The 14,544-nt window shown below is 36.3% G+C and overlaps 1 protein-coding gene across 1 annotated transcript; it reads right to left on the bottom strand.

The window, feature by feature from the left end:
- Positions 1 to 1,226: 1,226 nt before the first annotated feature.
- Positions 1,227 to 14,066, bottom strand: LOC144979139 (uncharacterized). The gene is made up of 2 exons (XM_078925741.1): positions 13,637 to 14,066; positions 1,227 to 1,577 (listed from the first exon to the last, which is right to left on the bottom strand). Exons 1-2 carry the CDS (start codon positions 13,640 to 13,642, stop codon positions 1,227 to 1,229), a joined length of 357 nt encoding a protein of 118 aa, XP_078781867.1. The 5' UTR covers positions 13,643 to 14,066.
- Between the last annotated feature and the right edge of the window lie 478 nt (positions 14,067 to 14,544).

The following is a 14,544-nucleotide window of genomic DNA, read 5'->3' as shown; positions in this document are numbered from 1 at the left end:
TACTTTATATATCTAGGACAAATTGGCACAAGCGGTGATATCCACATGTGAAAAATAGAGAGACAATTTTGTTTAAATTGGGGGCGCGGGGGGGGGGGGGGGGGGGCGAAACAAATAACGGTGTGTGTGAGTGTATGTGTGTATGTGTGTGTGGGGGGGGGGGGGGTGTCTACATGTGTCTCAGTGCTTGGATGTGGGTCTATGTGTGTATGTGTTACAGAAGCTGGAAAGGGGAGGGGGGGGGGAGAGAAAGAAAGAGAAAGAAAAAGAGAGAGATAGAAAAAGAGAGAAAGAGAGGAAATAAGAGAGAGAATGGGAGAGAGAATGAGAGAGAAAGAAAGGACGAGAGGGAGGGAGGGAGAGAGAGAAACAGAAAGAAAGAGAGAGAGAGAGAGAGAGAGAGAGAGAGAGAGAGAGAGAGAGAGAGAGGGGTTTGTTTTTAAGGGTTTTACGGCGCTTGCAACATATTAAGGTCATATCAGCGCCAGTAAAAAGGAAGAAAATGGGATAGCAAAAAAGTTATAGAATTACAATTAAAACACCCAAGAGAAAGTAAGACAAAGGGGAACTGGGAACAAATAGTGATCAGATGTAGATTCCCAGAGCATACCACTTATTCTGAGATCACCTATAAGTCTCATCCGGACACAAGCACAAAATCCAACAAAGAGGAATACACTCAAATGCTTACATTATACATAATACAAAAATAACAAATATAATAATACATAACGAAGAGATGATTTACAAGGAAAAAAATATCTCCAAAACAATAACTATGCATTTGACTGTTTCCTTCCCAGCCAGGATTCCGTCAGGGCCAGGAAAGAACCAAGTAATCTCATTTCAAGACAAAGACAGAAAGCATTTTGGAAAATAGACATAAGGGGATAGAAGACACGGTATGTACCTCCCTGCCCACTATGGGGGTCAGGAACCCCACCCTGAGAGAGAGAGAGAGAGAGAGAGAGAGAGAGAGAGAGAGAGAGAGAGAGAGAAAGAGATAGAGAAAGAGAGAAAGAGAGGAAAGATATAGATAGGGAGATAGAGAAAGAACTAAAAAGCGAGAGAATGAGAGATAAAGAGAAAGAAAAAAGAAGAGGGAAAGATGCCTACAAAGAAAGAAAGAGAAAGAAAGAAAGAAAGAGAGAGAGAGAGAGAGAGAGAGAGAGAGAGAGAGAGAGAGAGAGAGAGAGATGGGGGGGGGGTCGGAAAACGAGTTGTCTTTACTCACCAGTAATGCTAGGTATATACAATCCATTCAAAGTACTCTCTGTTTGTCTCGGATGAAAATTGGACGCCATTGCTCCACTATCGCGACACGGGGTTGGTAATCCGGGGGGAACTGCTACTCCATGGGAATGCACACCGCCACTTCCACCACCTCCTCCGCCACCACTGCCAACACTTCCTCCACTACTACTTAGTCCTCCTAAACTCCTTGGCGATAGCGAAGAATTGCCGGAAATAGGCGAAGAGTCGGTGGTGGTGAAGCTCGAATTATCCAGACTCTCAGACGAAGAGGAGGATGATAATCGTTGTGGAGAGTAAGGCGGTGATCGTTTCATGGTGTGCCACTGTTAAAAGAATAAATCCAAGAATTTGGGATAAGTTTTGTTTGAAGTAAATGCTTGTCTACCTGAAAAACGCGGAACATTGAAATGTGAATACTCGACTCAAACGGTATCACATCGGGCTAAGCTGGATACTAAAAAGTGAATCTCTTGTTAAAAGATATATAAACAAAATAAATATTTAGCGCGTTTCCATGGATTAACTAATGCTCAATGCACTTCACAAGCCCTATGTAAATATATTTCTATTTCATACAGCGCAGGCGCCTGTTAATCGTCATTTTATATGCTAACACTTTTTTAATCTCAATTACTGCCTAGAACAAAGTATCCATTCCCATTTAAGTCGAGTCGGGTAATGTGTAAAAGTACCTTACCCAGGGACAAATCCTACGTTCCGGGAAACTTTCACGATACTATAACTCTTAATTCCTCTGACCAGACGAAACACCGTATCGCTGAGTGACCGAGAACTAATCACCAAACTGACGGTCTAAAATCAAAACATATTGGATGAACGACGTCAACTTCATACGTTCAACTGGTAGAAACAATTATGCCTTCGGTAATAGTCAGATTGATTAAGAGATATTCTTGTTGGGTCAGCTTCGAGTTAAGCCAAATCTTGCCATTAATTAAAGAGTTAATTATTTACTTATCAAAGACGTTTTCTATTAGAAGAACACGACTTGGAACTTCGACGCCTCGAAGGACAGAATCGGTAATATTGATGTGTTGATTTTAGAAATCTTTTGACAGGTAGATAGTCTTAATTAAATTTGCCACAGTCATGTTGTGATGATGATGATGATGATGATGATGATGATGATGATGATGGTGATGATGGTGATGATGGTGATGATGATGATGGTGATGATGGGAGTGGATTGATGGTGATGATGTGATGATGGTGATGATGATGATGATGTGATGGATGATGATGAATGATGATGATGATGATGGATGATGTGATGATGATGATGATGATGATGATGATGATGGATGATGATGGATGATGATGGATGTGATGGTGATGATGATGATGATGATGATGATGATGTGATGATGATGTGATGATGATGATGATGGATGATGATGATGATGATGGTGATGATGATGATGATGATGATGGTGATGGTGATGGTGATGATGATGATGATGATTTTTGTTTTTTAAGAGTTTTACGGCGCTTGCAACCCATTAAGGTCATATCAGCGCTAGTAAAAAGAAAGAAAATGGGATAGTAAAAAGTTATAGAATTACAATAAAGCATCCGAGAAAAGGGAAGACAAAGGGGAATTGGTTCAAAAAAGAAACAGGTGTAGTTTCCAAAAGCACTCTATCAAAGTACTTAGTTTGAGATCACTAAAAGTCTCATCCAGACACAAGCACATGTCCCAACTAAGAGGAATACACTCAAATGTTTACCAATCATATAATATAATGTGTAAACTAAACATTATACAATGCATAACAATAGAGAGATGATTTACAAGTTAAAAAATATCATCTTCCAAAACTATAACTATACATTCGACTGTTTCCCTCTCAGCCAAGGACTCCGACCCAAGTCAGGACAAAACCAAACAATCTCATTCCAAGAATAAGACAGAAAGCAATTGGAAAACAGATAAGAGGGGATAAAAGACACAGCAAGTACCTCCCTGCCCGCTATGGGAGGTAGGAACTCCACCCAGTTGATGATGATGATGATGATGATGATGGTGGTGGTGGTGGTGGTGGTGGTGATATGGATGATGCAATGATTATGATAATAATAATAATAATAATAATAATAATAATAATAATAATAATAATAATAATAATAATAATAATAATAATAATAATAATAATAATAATAATGATGAAGATAATGACGACGACGACATACAACATTGACATTAGATCACTTTCTTGTCAGCTGCGATCAATACGCCAAGCATTCATAAAACAATATTCCCATACAAACAAACGCACGTAATTTAAATTTACACTTTAAACCGATATTATTTACTTTCAACCATCTTTTGACAAGGGTTTCGGCGTCTTAATAAAAACTTAATGACAATATGTCTGGCTCAGCGGTACGGTCTTTGCATGCTACGTACCCGAACGGTACCGAGTTCGATCGCCCGCCGCGCTGCGTTGTGTGACCTTGAGCAAGTTACCTCGCCCTGGCTCAATTTGCGGCGCTGCACTGCGGCTGACGCCTGGGTTATTCCAGTCTTCCCTTGGAATAGACCCTAGAGACAAATTTCCCCAATTGAATGAATAAAGGGAATTTTATTTATTTATTTATTTATTTATTTATTTATTTATTTATTTATTTATTTATTTATTTATTTATTTATTATGAGCTAATAAGTTCTAAAAACATTTGTAATTTTTATGCATGGAAAATTTAAATGAAACATTCCAAGGTCACCCAGCGGTTTTGGGAAAATATGTTCGTACGTTACAATTTTAGACAACTCAGTCACACCAACGTAATATCCAGTCACAGCAGCATACCATGTAGCCTTGTCGTGTAATGTGACTATCTTAACACCCTTGGGCTTTTTTATGTTGCTGTTTTCGGTTTGTTTGTTTTTATTTATTTATTTATTTATTTATTTGTTTATTTATTTATTTTGTTATGTTATTTTTTGTTTGTTTTTGATGCGTTTTGCTTTGGCGTCTTGCATATTTTTTTTTCAATTTTAGTGAGTTTTTTTTTTTTTCCATTTTGATTTTTTGAAAATATTTGTCACTTTTTTTTCGTTTTTAAACATTGTTTTTGGGATAATGTGTTTTCTTTGTTTATTTGTTTGTTTGTTTGTTTCATTGTTATGTACTATAGGAAACAAAAAGAAAACAAATTACATAACCAAAAACATCTACTTCAAATACTGATCATAACCTATAAAATGTCAGAAAGATTTAAACCCGAGACTTCAAGGACTCCGGTTTTGAGTTGGGTTTGTTTTTTGTTTTGTTTTCGTTTATTATTTTGTGGGGGGGGGGGTTGTATTGTTTTTTGTTTTTTTCATTTTGTTTTGTTGTCTTTTATTGTGTGTGTTTTTAACAAAATGTTTAAAATGTTTTGTTTTTTGGGGGTTTTTTGGTGTGTTTTTTAATGTGTTTTTTTTTTTGGTTGGTTTGTTTTTAGTTTTTTGGGGGTTTTTTTTTTGTGTGTTTTCTTTTTTTTTAGGAGGGGGAGGGGTGTGTGGAAAACATAGTTTTATCTTAATTATTGACATTAATTAGATGTGAAAGATTTTAGCCAAATGTAAATAAAATATATGTATGGTCAGTGCATAGTGAAAAAAATGTGATATTTTGACGTCGATTTGATATCCACCCGTTAGTGTAACTAAAGATACATTCTGATGAGAAATACTGTGGGCGAGGTCAACGTGCACTTATTAACAGGTCTGATAATCGACGCAATAGGATTCAGTAGTCGTAACGTCACTTCCTTCCTAATGACGCATGGTAACTTAGTAACACTGGCTCTAAACTATCGGAACAATGGCGGACGCCCGTATGAAATATTTCTCCGGCGAGCATAAAAGCGTTTCCAGAAGAAAAAAAACCCCATAAATTTGATCATGTTTTGACTTTTACACATTCTGATACAAGGCATACGAAAAGGGAACGAAAAGTTCTAGCTAGCATGATTTTCTTTGTTTAGAACCAAGATGGCCGCCGTTGCCGGGCGCGTGACATCAGACTACTGAATCGTATTCTGGGCTTGGTTTAACATTGTTGCAATAGACAATATTAATTTCGTGTCGGGTTGGGAGTATTTTCATTACAACAGTGATCCCATAACAATTTAGGTTATCAGACTTGCAAATGCGTGAACATTTTTTTCCCGGGAATTTGGATTATTTTTTTTTTAATTTGGCTTTTTTTTCGTAATTGTTTAAAATTATAAAATATCTGGCAACCCTGCTCCCAAGGTCACGCAGCGGTATAGATAGTTCGAAGATGACGTCACTCAAGCTTTTGTTGTTATATTTTGCCATCCGCTTTTGTGAGTTATTCTCACTGAACTGTATTAACCAGGCTATAAACGTTCATGGTTACACATAGTTTTGTGTGTTCGTCCGTTATACTTCCGGATGGCAATGTTATGAGCTTCTTAGCCAAGCGCATACTATCTATTGGAAACTTGTTCGTAACGCTACAATTCTAGATAATTCAGTTACACCAACTTCAATATAGAATTAACGAAATGACGTCACCCAGCTCTTTGTCATGGTTATTAGACAGCAATTTTGGTGATTAGTTCTCACTAAATTATTGTTAATCAAACTATAAAAACGGCTCAATCAAGATTAGTTTTGTGCGTTGGTAAAGTTATATCCGGCTGATGGTGAGGTGAGTATTTAACTAAACGCACAACATTAATAAATGTCCCAGAAATACCAATACAGAATCTTGAAAACAGCGGTTACCTTATTATGTTTGCACACCAAACATTGCTATGCATGCAAGCAGAGTTGGATTCGCATTATAATTTGCACTGTGCGCATTCATTGCACCGGCTCCAAAAATTGAAACAATTTATAACGGAACAAAAAAACAGGCGAATTTTAATGTTAGAACGGGTGAAATTAATATTAAAAGCACACAAGAGATTATTAATTTGTCTGCTCGACATTTTATAATTATCCTTTTCTGCACTTTGACAAGGGGTCAAATGAGTTGATATTTATTTCCAATGTTTGTTTATTTCCTGACAAACAATATTTATCACGCTCTCACGCTCATCGTCCGATGTCATATTAAACTCATCGTTTATGGCAGGGGTCCCTATAGCTCAGTTGGTAGAGCACTCGCTTTAAAACCAAAGGGACAAGACTCAATCCCGAGTGGAGTTGAGGTTTGCTTGTTTTGTTTGTTCTGTTTGTTTTTTTTTGTTTTTTTTTTTTGTTTTTTTTGTTTTTTTTAATTTGTTTTTTTCTTCTGACAACTACCCCCCCCCCCACCCTATCCCCTATTCATGCATAATCCGTGATTTGATTGTGGGATACGTTATATCTGATGGAAAGCACTCTGCTACAGACCAGTGTCTTATCCAAAGAGTTACAAGCAATTGCTATTGTCCATTTAACGCTAAAGACACTGGGATAAGTCCCTGTTTCATGCACCTCGTGACTCTTGACGATACATCATTCGTACACGTTTCTGCAGTCTTTAAATGTTTTAAAAATCTCGTAATCAATAATTATTTGCTACATTTGTGACTTATCGTATGAAAACAGAATTATATCGGAAACGACGTGCACTTATTTGCAGGTCTGATAACCCAATCCCTTATGGCCTCATTGTTGCAATAGAAATATCAAAAAATGACGCAACATATTGTCCATTACACTAAATGTTAAATTAGACCCATAAGTGGGTTCGGACGTCACACCTGCATATATGTATAAGTCGATCAGAATGAATCAGACGAAGAGAATTATACAGTAGAGTTCTTTTTACTAATTCAAAACACAGGATTTGTGACACCTTAAAACCCGCTCGGACAAACATAGCCGGATCTTGACAAACAATAGAAAACATGACGTTGATATTACTCTCTTCTTTGCTATTGTTTTGATGTGTTGTTTTTGTTTTGTTTTGTTTTGTTTAGAGTACTGTTTTTGTTTTATTGTTTTAAAGGGGTTTACGGCGTTTGCGACACATTTAGTTCATTTCAGGCCAGTTAACTCACTCAACCCTAGAGACTTTTGATACTTTTCAAAATGGGAATAATGTATTTAAAATGAGCATGTACATAGAAAGTTTTATTCAACTTCCAATAACATGTAAAATCTAAAAACAATAGCTTTGATACCAGGCCTATAATTTGTCTCAAAAAATGTAATAAATAGGAATGGGGTAAAAGTAACCCGGGTAAACTACGGATATAGTCGGTGTTAGGGTTGAGTGAGTTAAAAGAAAGAAAATGGTATAGTAAAAACATTCTAGATTACAATTAGGAAGCACACAAGAAAGTAAGACAAAGGGGAATTGCACAAATAGGGAACAGAATATTGTCCATCACAACAATGTTAAACTCGGCCCATAATCGCGTTCCTATGTCAGACCTACGTAATACATTACACGTCGTTTTAGACCATACGATTTTTGACCGAGATCGGCAATTATTTATTTCTACCAGAGAGCCAACAGACTGAGCCTTTCAAGGTCTTTCACCAAGATCGATAAGCTACCGATTTTCGGTTCAAAATTGTATTAAAACACGTTATTCTAATTTTTTTTAAAATTAAGAATACAAAACGATAAAATTGAATAGAATATCTATATATAGAATGAAGTTGTAACTCAAGCCTTTGTTTTTGTTTTTGCCATCCGCGTTTATGAGTAATTCTCACTAAACTGTATTAACCAGACTATAAAAGTTTATGGTTACAAATAGTTTTGAATGTAAGTCCGTTATTCTTCCGGATGGCAATGTTGTGAGCTTCTAAGCCAAGCGCATACTATCTATATAATATTATAACACCATAAATCATTTTTGTGTGCCCTCCACACCATCAATCAACCAGATATATCACTATCTGACCCGTATTTCAATCGGAACAAAGAAGAAAAAGAGAGAAAAAAAAAAGGGTGGGGGGGGGGGTGTTACGCCATATTATTTAGTCCAAGTTTTATATTTAGGACTATAGGCTACTAGACGTCTATATTCAATATTCAGCATCTAGTTTACACTAAAATTTTACCGTTTCGAGGCGGTGGGTCACATGGATTCATTGTGAATCTCAATAAAATATACAAACACACCCAAGTGTCGTCTACTTTTTTTTTTACTACAAAATTTCAATTTAGCATCAAAATTCATTCCCGACATAATACAATATTGAGACGATAGCCTAGGCCTTATAATATTAATATGTACAGCGTTTCCCCCTGGGAGAAACTCAAAATGCAGAGCGCCTGTGAAATTTTAACCAAATGGGACACATTGTATTCTTTAAGTTAACGACAGAACTAAGTGGCGCCTAGAAGGCTGCATTGTGTCAAATGTTAACTCAGTATTAAAATACAAGAAATGGAAGTATTGTTGTTAAGCGCATAAATTGGCATGATCAAATTTTGGAAATATTCTGAATAAGTGTGTATATAGATAGAATGCGCTTGGCGAAGGAGTTCACAACATTGCCATCCGGAAGTATAACGGACCAACACACAAACTCTGTGTAACCATGAACTTTTATAGTCTGGTTAATACAGTTTAGTGAGAACAACTCACAAACGCGGATGGCAAAAACTGCATACTATCTATATTTATTAATTCATTATTTTATATTCATTTTTGTTTGTATTCATATATTCTATATTCATTCATTCCTTCATTCCTTCCTTCCTTCATTCCTTCATTCAAGCATTGATCCATTAATTCATTCATTCATTTATTTACTTATTCAAGTATTCCTGTATTGACTTCATCCCATTTCCAACGCAGCAAAGTTACTAGGATTTTCTTGATCTCAAACGCCTATAGATTATTATTTAATATGCATGACTTTTATCAGCCTATTACAATATAAAATATTTGAACCAACGTGCACTTTTTTACAAGTCTGACAACCCAAATCAGTATGGTCTGTCCCGTTGTTGTAATGGACATAATATGAAACAAACGCAACATCGACTCCATTACTACAATGTTAAAAGAAGCCTGCCTATCAGACATGCAAATTTATGCACGTAGAAATGAACCAATAGACATCATTTATCAGTAAGTTCTTGAACCGCTCTTTGGAAATTTTGAGCGAGTTTCCAAATGCCGCTGCGACCTTTGGAGCGAAAATAGGGAAGAACAGTGATGTCAAAATATTGCTTGCTATTTCATTAAAATTCATTTCATTTTGTCCTTTTGTCCTTTGTCGTTATATTTTTTTTCGTGCACACACTCGCAAGCTTGTTGTGTTATTGGGCACGATAATAACTCGTTTAATAATTTAAATACAAAGAGATGAAAGAATCGTATATTATTTCACCTTAAGATGTATTCCTATGAAACCAAAAGAGTAAAGGGTTTGATGGCACTACTTTTCTTCCCTACTGGAGAATGAGTTTGAAATTCCAAATGCAGTAGTCCTACAATCAAAGTATCATACCCTCCAATGACCTTATCTATGTCATTTCATACCAAAATGTATCCCTAGTTAAATGGGCATGATCTATAAATATTAACTTTTCATGTGCTCGAGGTCATTGGTCACATTGCAAATTGTGCTCAAAATGACCCACTTAGTGAAAAGTGCTCACAGCTTTTTAAATATCTAACATCACGATTGGTAATTTGATTCAGCTTGACGCATTGGTATGTTGATAACATTTGTAAACAAAGCAGCGTGTTGACATTTGTGAAGAAATATCCAATCGTTGGACAGCAACAAATCATGCGATTGATGACTTGGACGAAAACATGAATATAGATCCCTCCCATTAACTGGTGAATTTTAACCCGACAACAGAATATCATATTTTTTTCACTAAACAATTTGTTTTCATTTGCCCAGGAATGTTTAGCATCGAATATCAATTAAAGTGACGCTATAAAGTAAATTGTCAAAAAGACTCAAAACCAGGGTCTCAGATTTAATCTGTCCGACATTTTGTAGCGTTGGAATTTTTAACGTTTTTGTTTTTTACAAAGATTGGTTCTCAAATTCACGATTCGACATTAAGAATGGTCATTGTGGGCAAAATATCACCATGCGTCAAAATCTATTTTTAGTAACGGGACGCATATAGGAGGAAACTTTTTTCTAGAACTAAAAACAAACCAAAAAAAAAAAAAAGGAACGCCTCGTAATATTTTCGATTTTAAGCTTTAGTAAAATCAGGTTTTTTAAACCTAAACCAAAGGGTTATAATAATTAAACTTGTACTAAAACCCTCTTCGTAGGAGAGACGGTGAAATTATTGGAGACAATAATAGCCAATTCAAGGGTATTTAAAAAAAATATAGCTGATGGTAATTAAACAATATGGAGGCCTCATGCACGGGCCTTTAATAAAAAAATAAATATATTTAAGAAATTAAGGATCGGTTATCTGCTTGGCACCTTTTATACACATTCAGTTCTTTGTCATTTTTATATCTTAGGAAACAGACACACAAGTCATCTCAAAACGGTATAATATACTGTTGGGATTATACTGCACGCTAACTTTTGAATATATTGCCATAAAATATGTCAATTTATTTAATATTTTGGTGATTCGAGGAAGAAAAAGGATAGATAGTATGCGCTTGGCTAAGAAGCTCACGACTTTGCCATCCGGAAGTATAACGGACCAACATAAAACTATGTGTAACCTTGAACGTTTATTGTCTGGTTAATACAGTTTAGTGAGAATTACTAAAACGCGGATGGCAAAAAAGCAATATCAAATACCTGAGTGACATCTTCATTCTATCTATAGCTTGTTTCATGATTTACAGAAGATTGGAATTTTGTTGTTTTCTTTAAAATTAATATCACATTTATTTTTGGACACTTGTCTCACCTCGATATAATTACAAGGCCCGTTCTTATGTTGTAGACTAGCACTAAGTGGCTTTAGTAACGGACTAGAAAGAAAATAAAAGAAAATCGCTTCTTATGTCAGCTTGTACTGAGTGAGTCACAGACTGAAATCGCGTTCCCTTAGGCCTAAGATTTCGATCGGGAGTTGTGAGAATTGTTTTCCCCGAGACGAGACTCGGAGCTGGTTCAACAAAACATAAGTATCATGGAAACGAGTTCTTCTGCTGGTATTGTGACTGATTGATGATTGAAATAATGTGAAAACTGTGTAGTTCATCTGAAACGCACTTTGTTGTGTTTTGCTTTTTTATTTTTTATTTTTTTGGTGTTTCTATATATTTTTGTTTTTGTTTTGTTTTTGTTTTTTTTTTGTTTTTTTGTTTTTTTTTTTTTTTTTTTTGTTGAAATTGTACGAGTGTGTTGACAAATCAAACGGAAGCAAATGTGCTGATTACGCGAGTACATTCATCATGTGACTATGGCAAATTGTTAAGGAAGGTAAAAGTTCAAATTGTAGAAACGAAAGTAATCAAATTCTAAACCGCATGTGGCACTAATTTAATCTTTTGGGTTGGGAAAGTAATGAAGACATCCTTTACCAGCACAAAATAACCGATGCAGGCTGCACCCCAACTAGGCCCAAATTCTGGGCTAGAGAAACAACGGAGTCCAAAACCAGGTCGATTATTTGCATGTAGGGTTGTTTTGTTTTGTTTTTCAGGGTTTTACGGCGCTTGCAACACATTTAGGTCAAATCAGCGCCAGTAAAAAGGAAGAAAATTGGAGAGTAAAAAGATTTTAGAATTACAATTAAAAGGACTTGAGAAGGATGGAAACTGTTTGTCTGTGGCCTATACCCTGACCCAGGGTGAAAAAGGCAATGATGATGATGAGGAGGAGGAAAAAGTAAGACAAAGATTAATTGGTTCAAATAGGGAACAAATGTAGATTCCAAGAGCACAACATCAATGTATTTAGTTTGAGATCACCTAAAAGTCTTATCCAGACACCAGCACAAGACCCCACTAAGAGGAATACACTCAAATGCTTACAATATACATTCAAAATAACAAATATAACAATACATAACAGATGAATTACTAGGAAAAAAATATCATCTCCCAAAATAACTATGCATTTGACTGTTTCCCTCCCAGCCAAGCACCATAGCCAGGGCCAAGGCAAAACTTAGTATAATCTCATTCCAAGACAAAGACAGAAAGCAAATTGGAAAACAGATATATGAGGATAGAAGACACAGTAAGTGCCACACTGCCCACTATGGGAGGCCAGGAGCCTCACCCAGTCATGTAGGGTGACTAGATCTATCCTTTACTAGTCTAGTCAAAAACATTTTCAAGTCTCAATCCTGAGCGAAGAAAGTGACTTTTAAAAAATCGGTTCTTTTGTAAACGTTTTCGAATCTCTGACTAGGTAGGCTTTTTAGCCTAGAGCTGGCGTGGTAAAGACTTTGGCTAAAACGGTTATTTTGTGATTGTAAGGTACCAGATTTTATACTTTCGTGTATAGTAAAAATAAAGGAGTTAAAAATGACTCGTATAAAAAGATAAAACACTAAACAAAGTTTCGGCCTTTAGCCTTCTTCAGGTAAACAAGAAAAGCAAATAATATATTACATTTGCATTATCGTTAAAACATTATAGGTAAATATGTGTGAGTGTGTGTGTGTGTGTGTGAGAGAGAGAGAGAGTGCGTGAGTGTGTGTTAGTGTGTGTGTGTGTGTGAGGAATAGCAAGAGAAGGAGAGGGAGAAAGGGGGGGGGGCGGAAAGAGAGGGACTGGGAGAGAGAGAGGGAGAGAGAGAGAGAGGGGGGGGGGGGGGGGGGAAGAGAGAAATGAAGAAAGAGAGCGACAAGGAGATGAAGTCTTTTCTCTCTCTCTCTCTCTCTCTCTCTCTCTCTCTCTCTCTCTCTCTCTCTCTCTCTCTCTCTCTCTCTCTTTCTCTTGTTTTTTTTTTAAGATATTTTTTATAAGGGAAGATCTCCCCGAATCCCCCCCCCCTTTTTTTTTTTTAAATTCTTACTTGCAAGTCTGATCACCCAAATTGTAAAGGTCTCAATGTTGTGATGAAAATTCTTACAAACCGACACAAAGTACATTCCAGTACCACAATGTTAACTCATTCAACCCTAACACCGACTATATCCCTTGTTGACTTGGGTTACTTTTACCCCTTGCCTATTTATTACATTTTTCTGAGACAAATTATAGGCGTATCTAGTATCAAAGCTAATGGTTTGTTTTTTTTTCATTTTTGCATGTTAATGAATGGTAGTTGAATAAAACTATCTATGTACGTGCTCATTTTTAATACATTTTTTTCTAATTTTGAAAAGTAGCAAAATTCTCTAGGACTGAGTGAGTTAAAGCAAGCCCATGATTACGTCCGGTTATCAGACCTGAAAATATGTTTACGTCGGCATTAACAATTTGAAACCTCTTACAAACTACACGATATCTCAATATTATTATTTTATCATTAATTATCAATTTCATTTACCTTCATTATTAAAAGTTTACAAAAACAAGTCCTTTAAGAATACGAAATGTCCTGCCTCTTCTCAGATTATCAGCACATCAAAATCTCGCGATTTCAAGGCTAACATTTCACGAACATGTGAGTCGTATACACTCTATGCCTTCCATGCGTCCCACGTAATTTGAAGTCAATAAATGTCACTCGGCTATAGATAGTATGCGCTTTGCTATGAAGCTCACAACATTGCCATCCGGAAGAATAACGGGCCAACACACAAAACTATGTGCAACCATGAACTTTTATAGTCTGGCTAATACAGTTTAGTGAGAATTACTCATAAACGTGGATGGCAAAAAACAATAACAAAGACCCGAGTGACGTCATCTTCATTCTATCCATTTTGTTATTGTTTTTAAACCGCCAGATAGGCCAGATAGATGTTCTCGTTGGAATAAACAAGTTTATTGTCACGCACACACACACACACACACACACACACACTTTTGTGTGGGATTGATGATGGTGTGTGGTTTATTAGAAACATTTAAAAAAACAAAAAAGAAAACAAACGATAACCAGCCATGTCCAGCAAAGCAATCGTAACCAACACACTAAAACCATGTGTCGCCTTGAACGTTTATAGATAGAATGCGCTTGGCCAAGGAGTTCACAACATTGCCATCCGGAAGTGTAACGGACCAACACACAAACTCTGTGTAACCATGAACTTATATAGTCTGGTTAATACAGTTTAGTGAGAACAACTCACAAACGCGGATCGCAAAAACAATAACAAAGGCCTGAGTGACGTCATCTGCATACTATCTATAGATAGAATAGAATGCTCTTGGCCAAGGAGTTCACAACATTGCCATCCGGAAGTATAATGGACCAACACACAAACTCTGTGTAACCATGAACCTTTATAG

This window comes from Berghia stephanieae, chromosome 9, assembly GCF_034508935.2.
Source record: "Berghia stephanieae isolate SIO BIC M18660-M18661 chromosome 9, UCSD_Bste_1.3, whole genome shotgun sequence".
Classification (NCBI taxonomy): Eukaryota; Metazoa; Mollusca; class Gastropoda; order Nudibranchia; family Aeolidiidae; genus Berghia; species Berghia stephanieae.
Note: the sequence above shows the minus strand (reverse complement) of the source record. Positions and strands in the feature narration are given on the sequence as shown.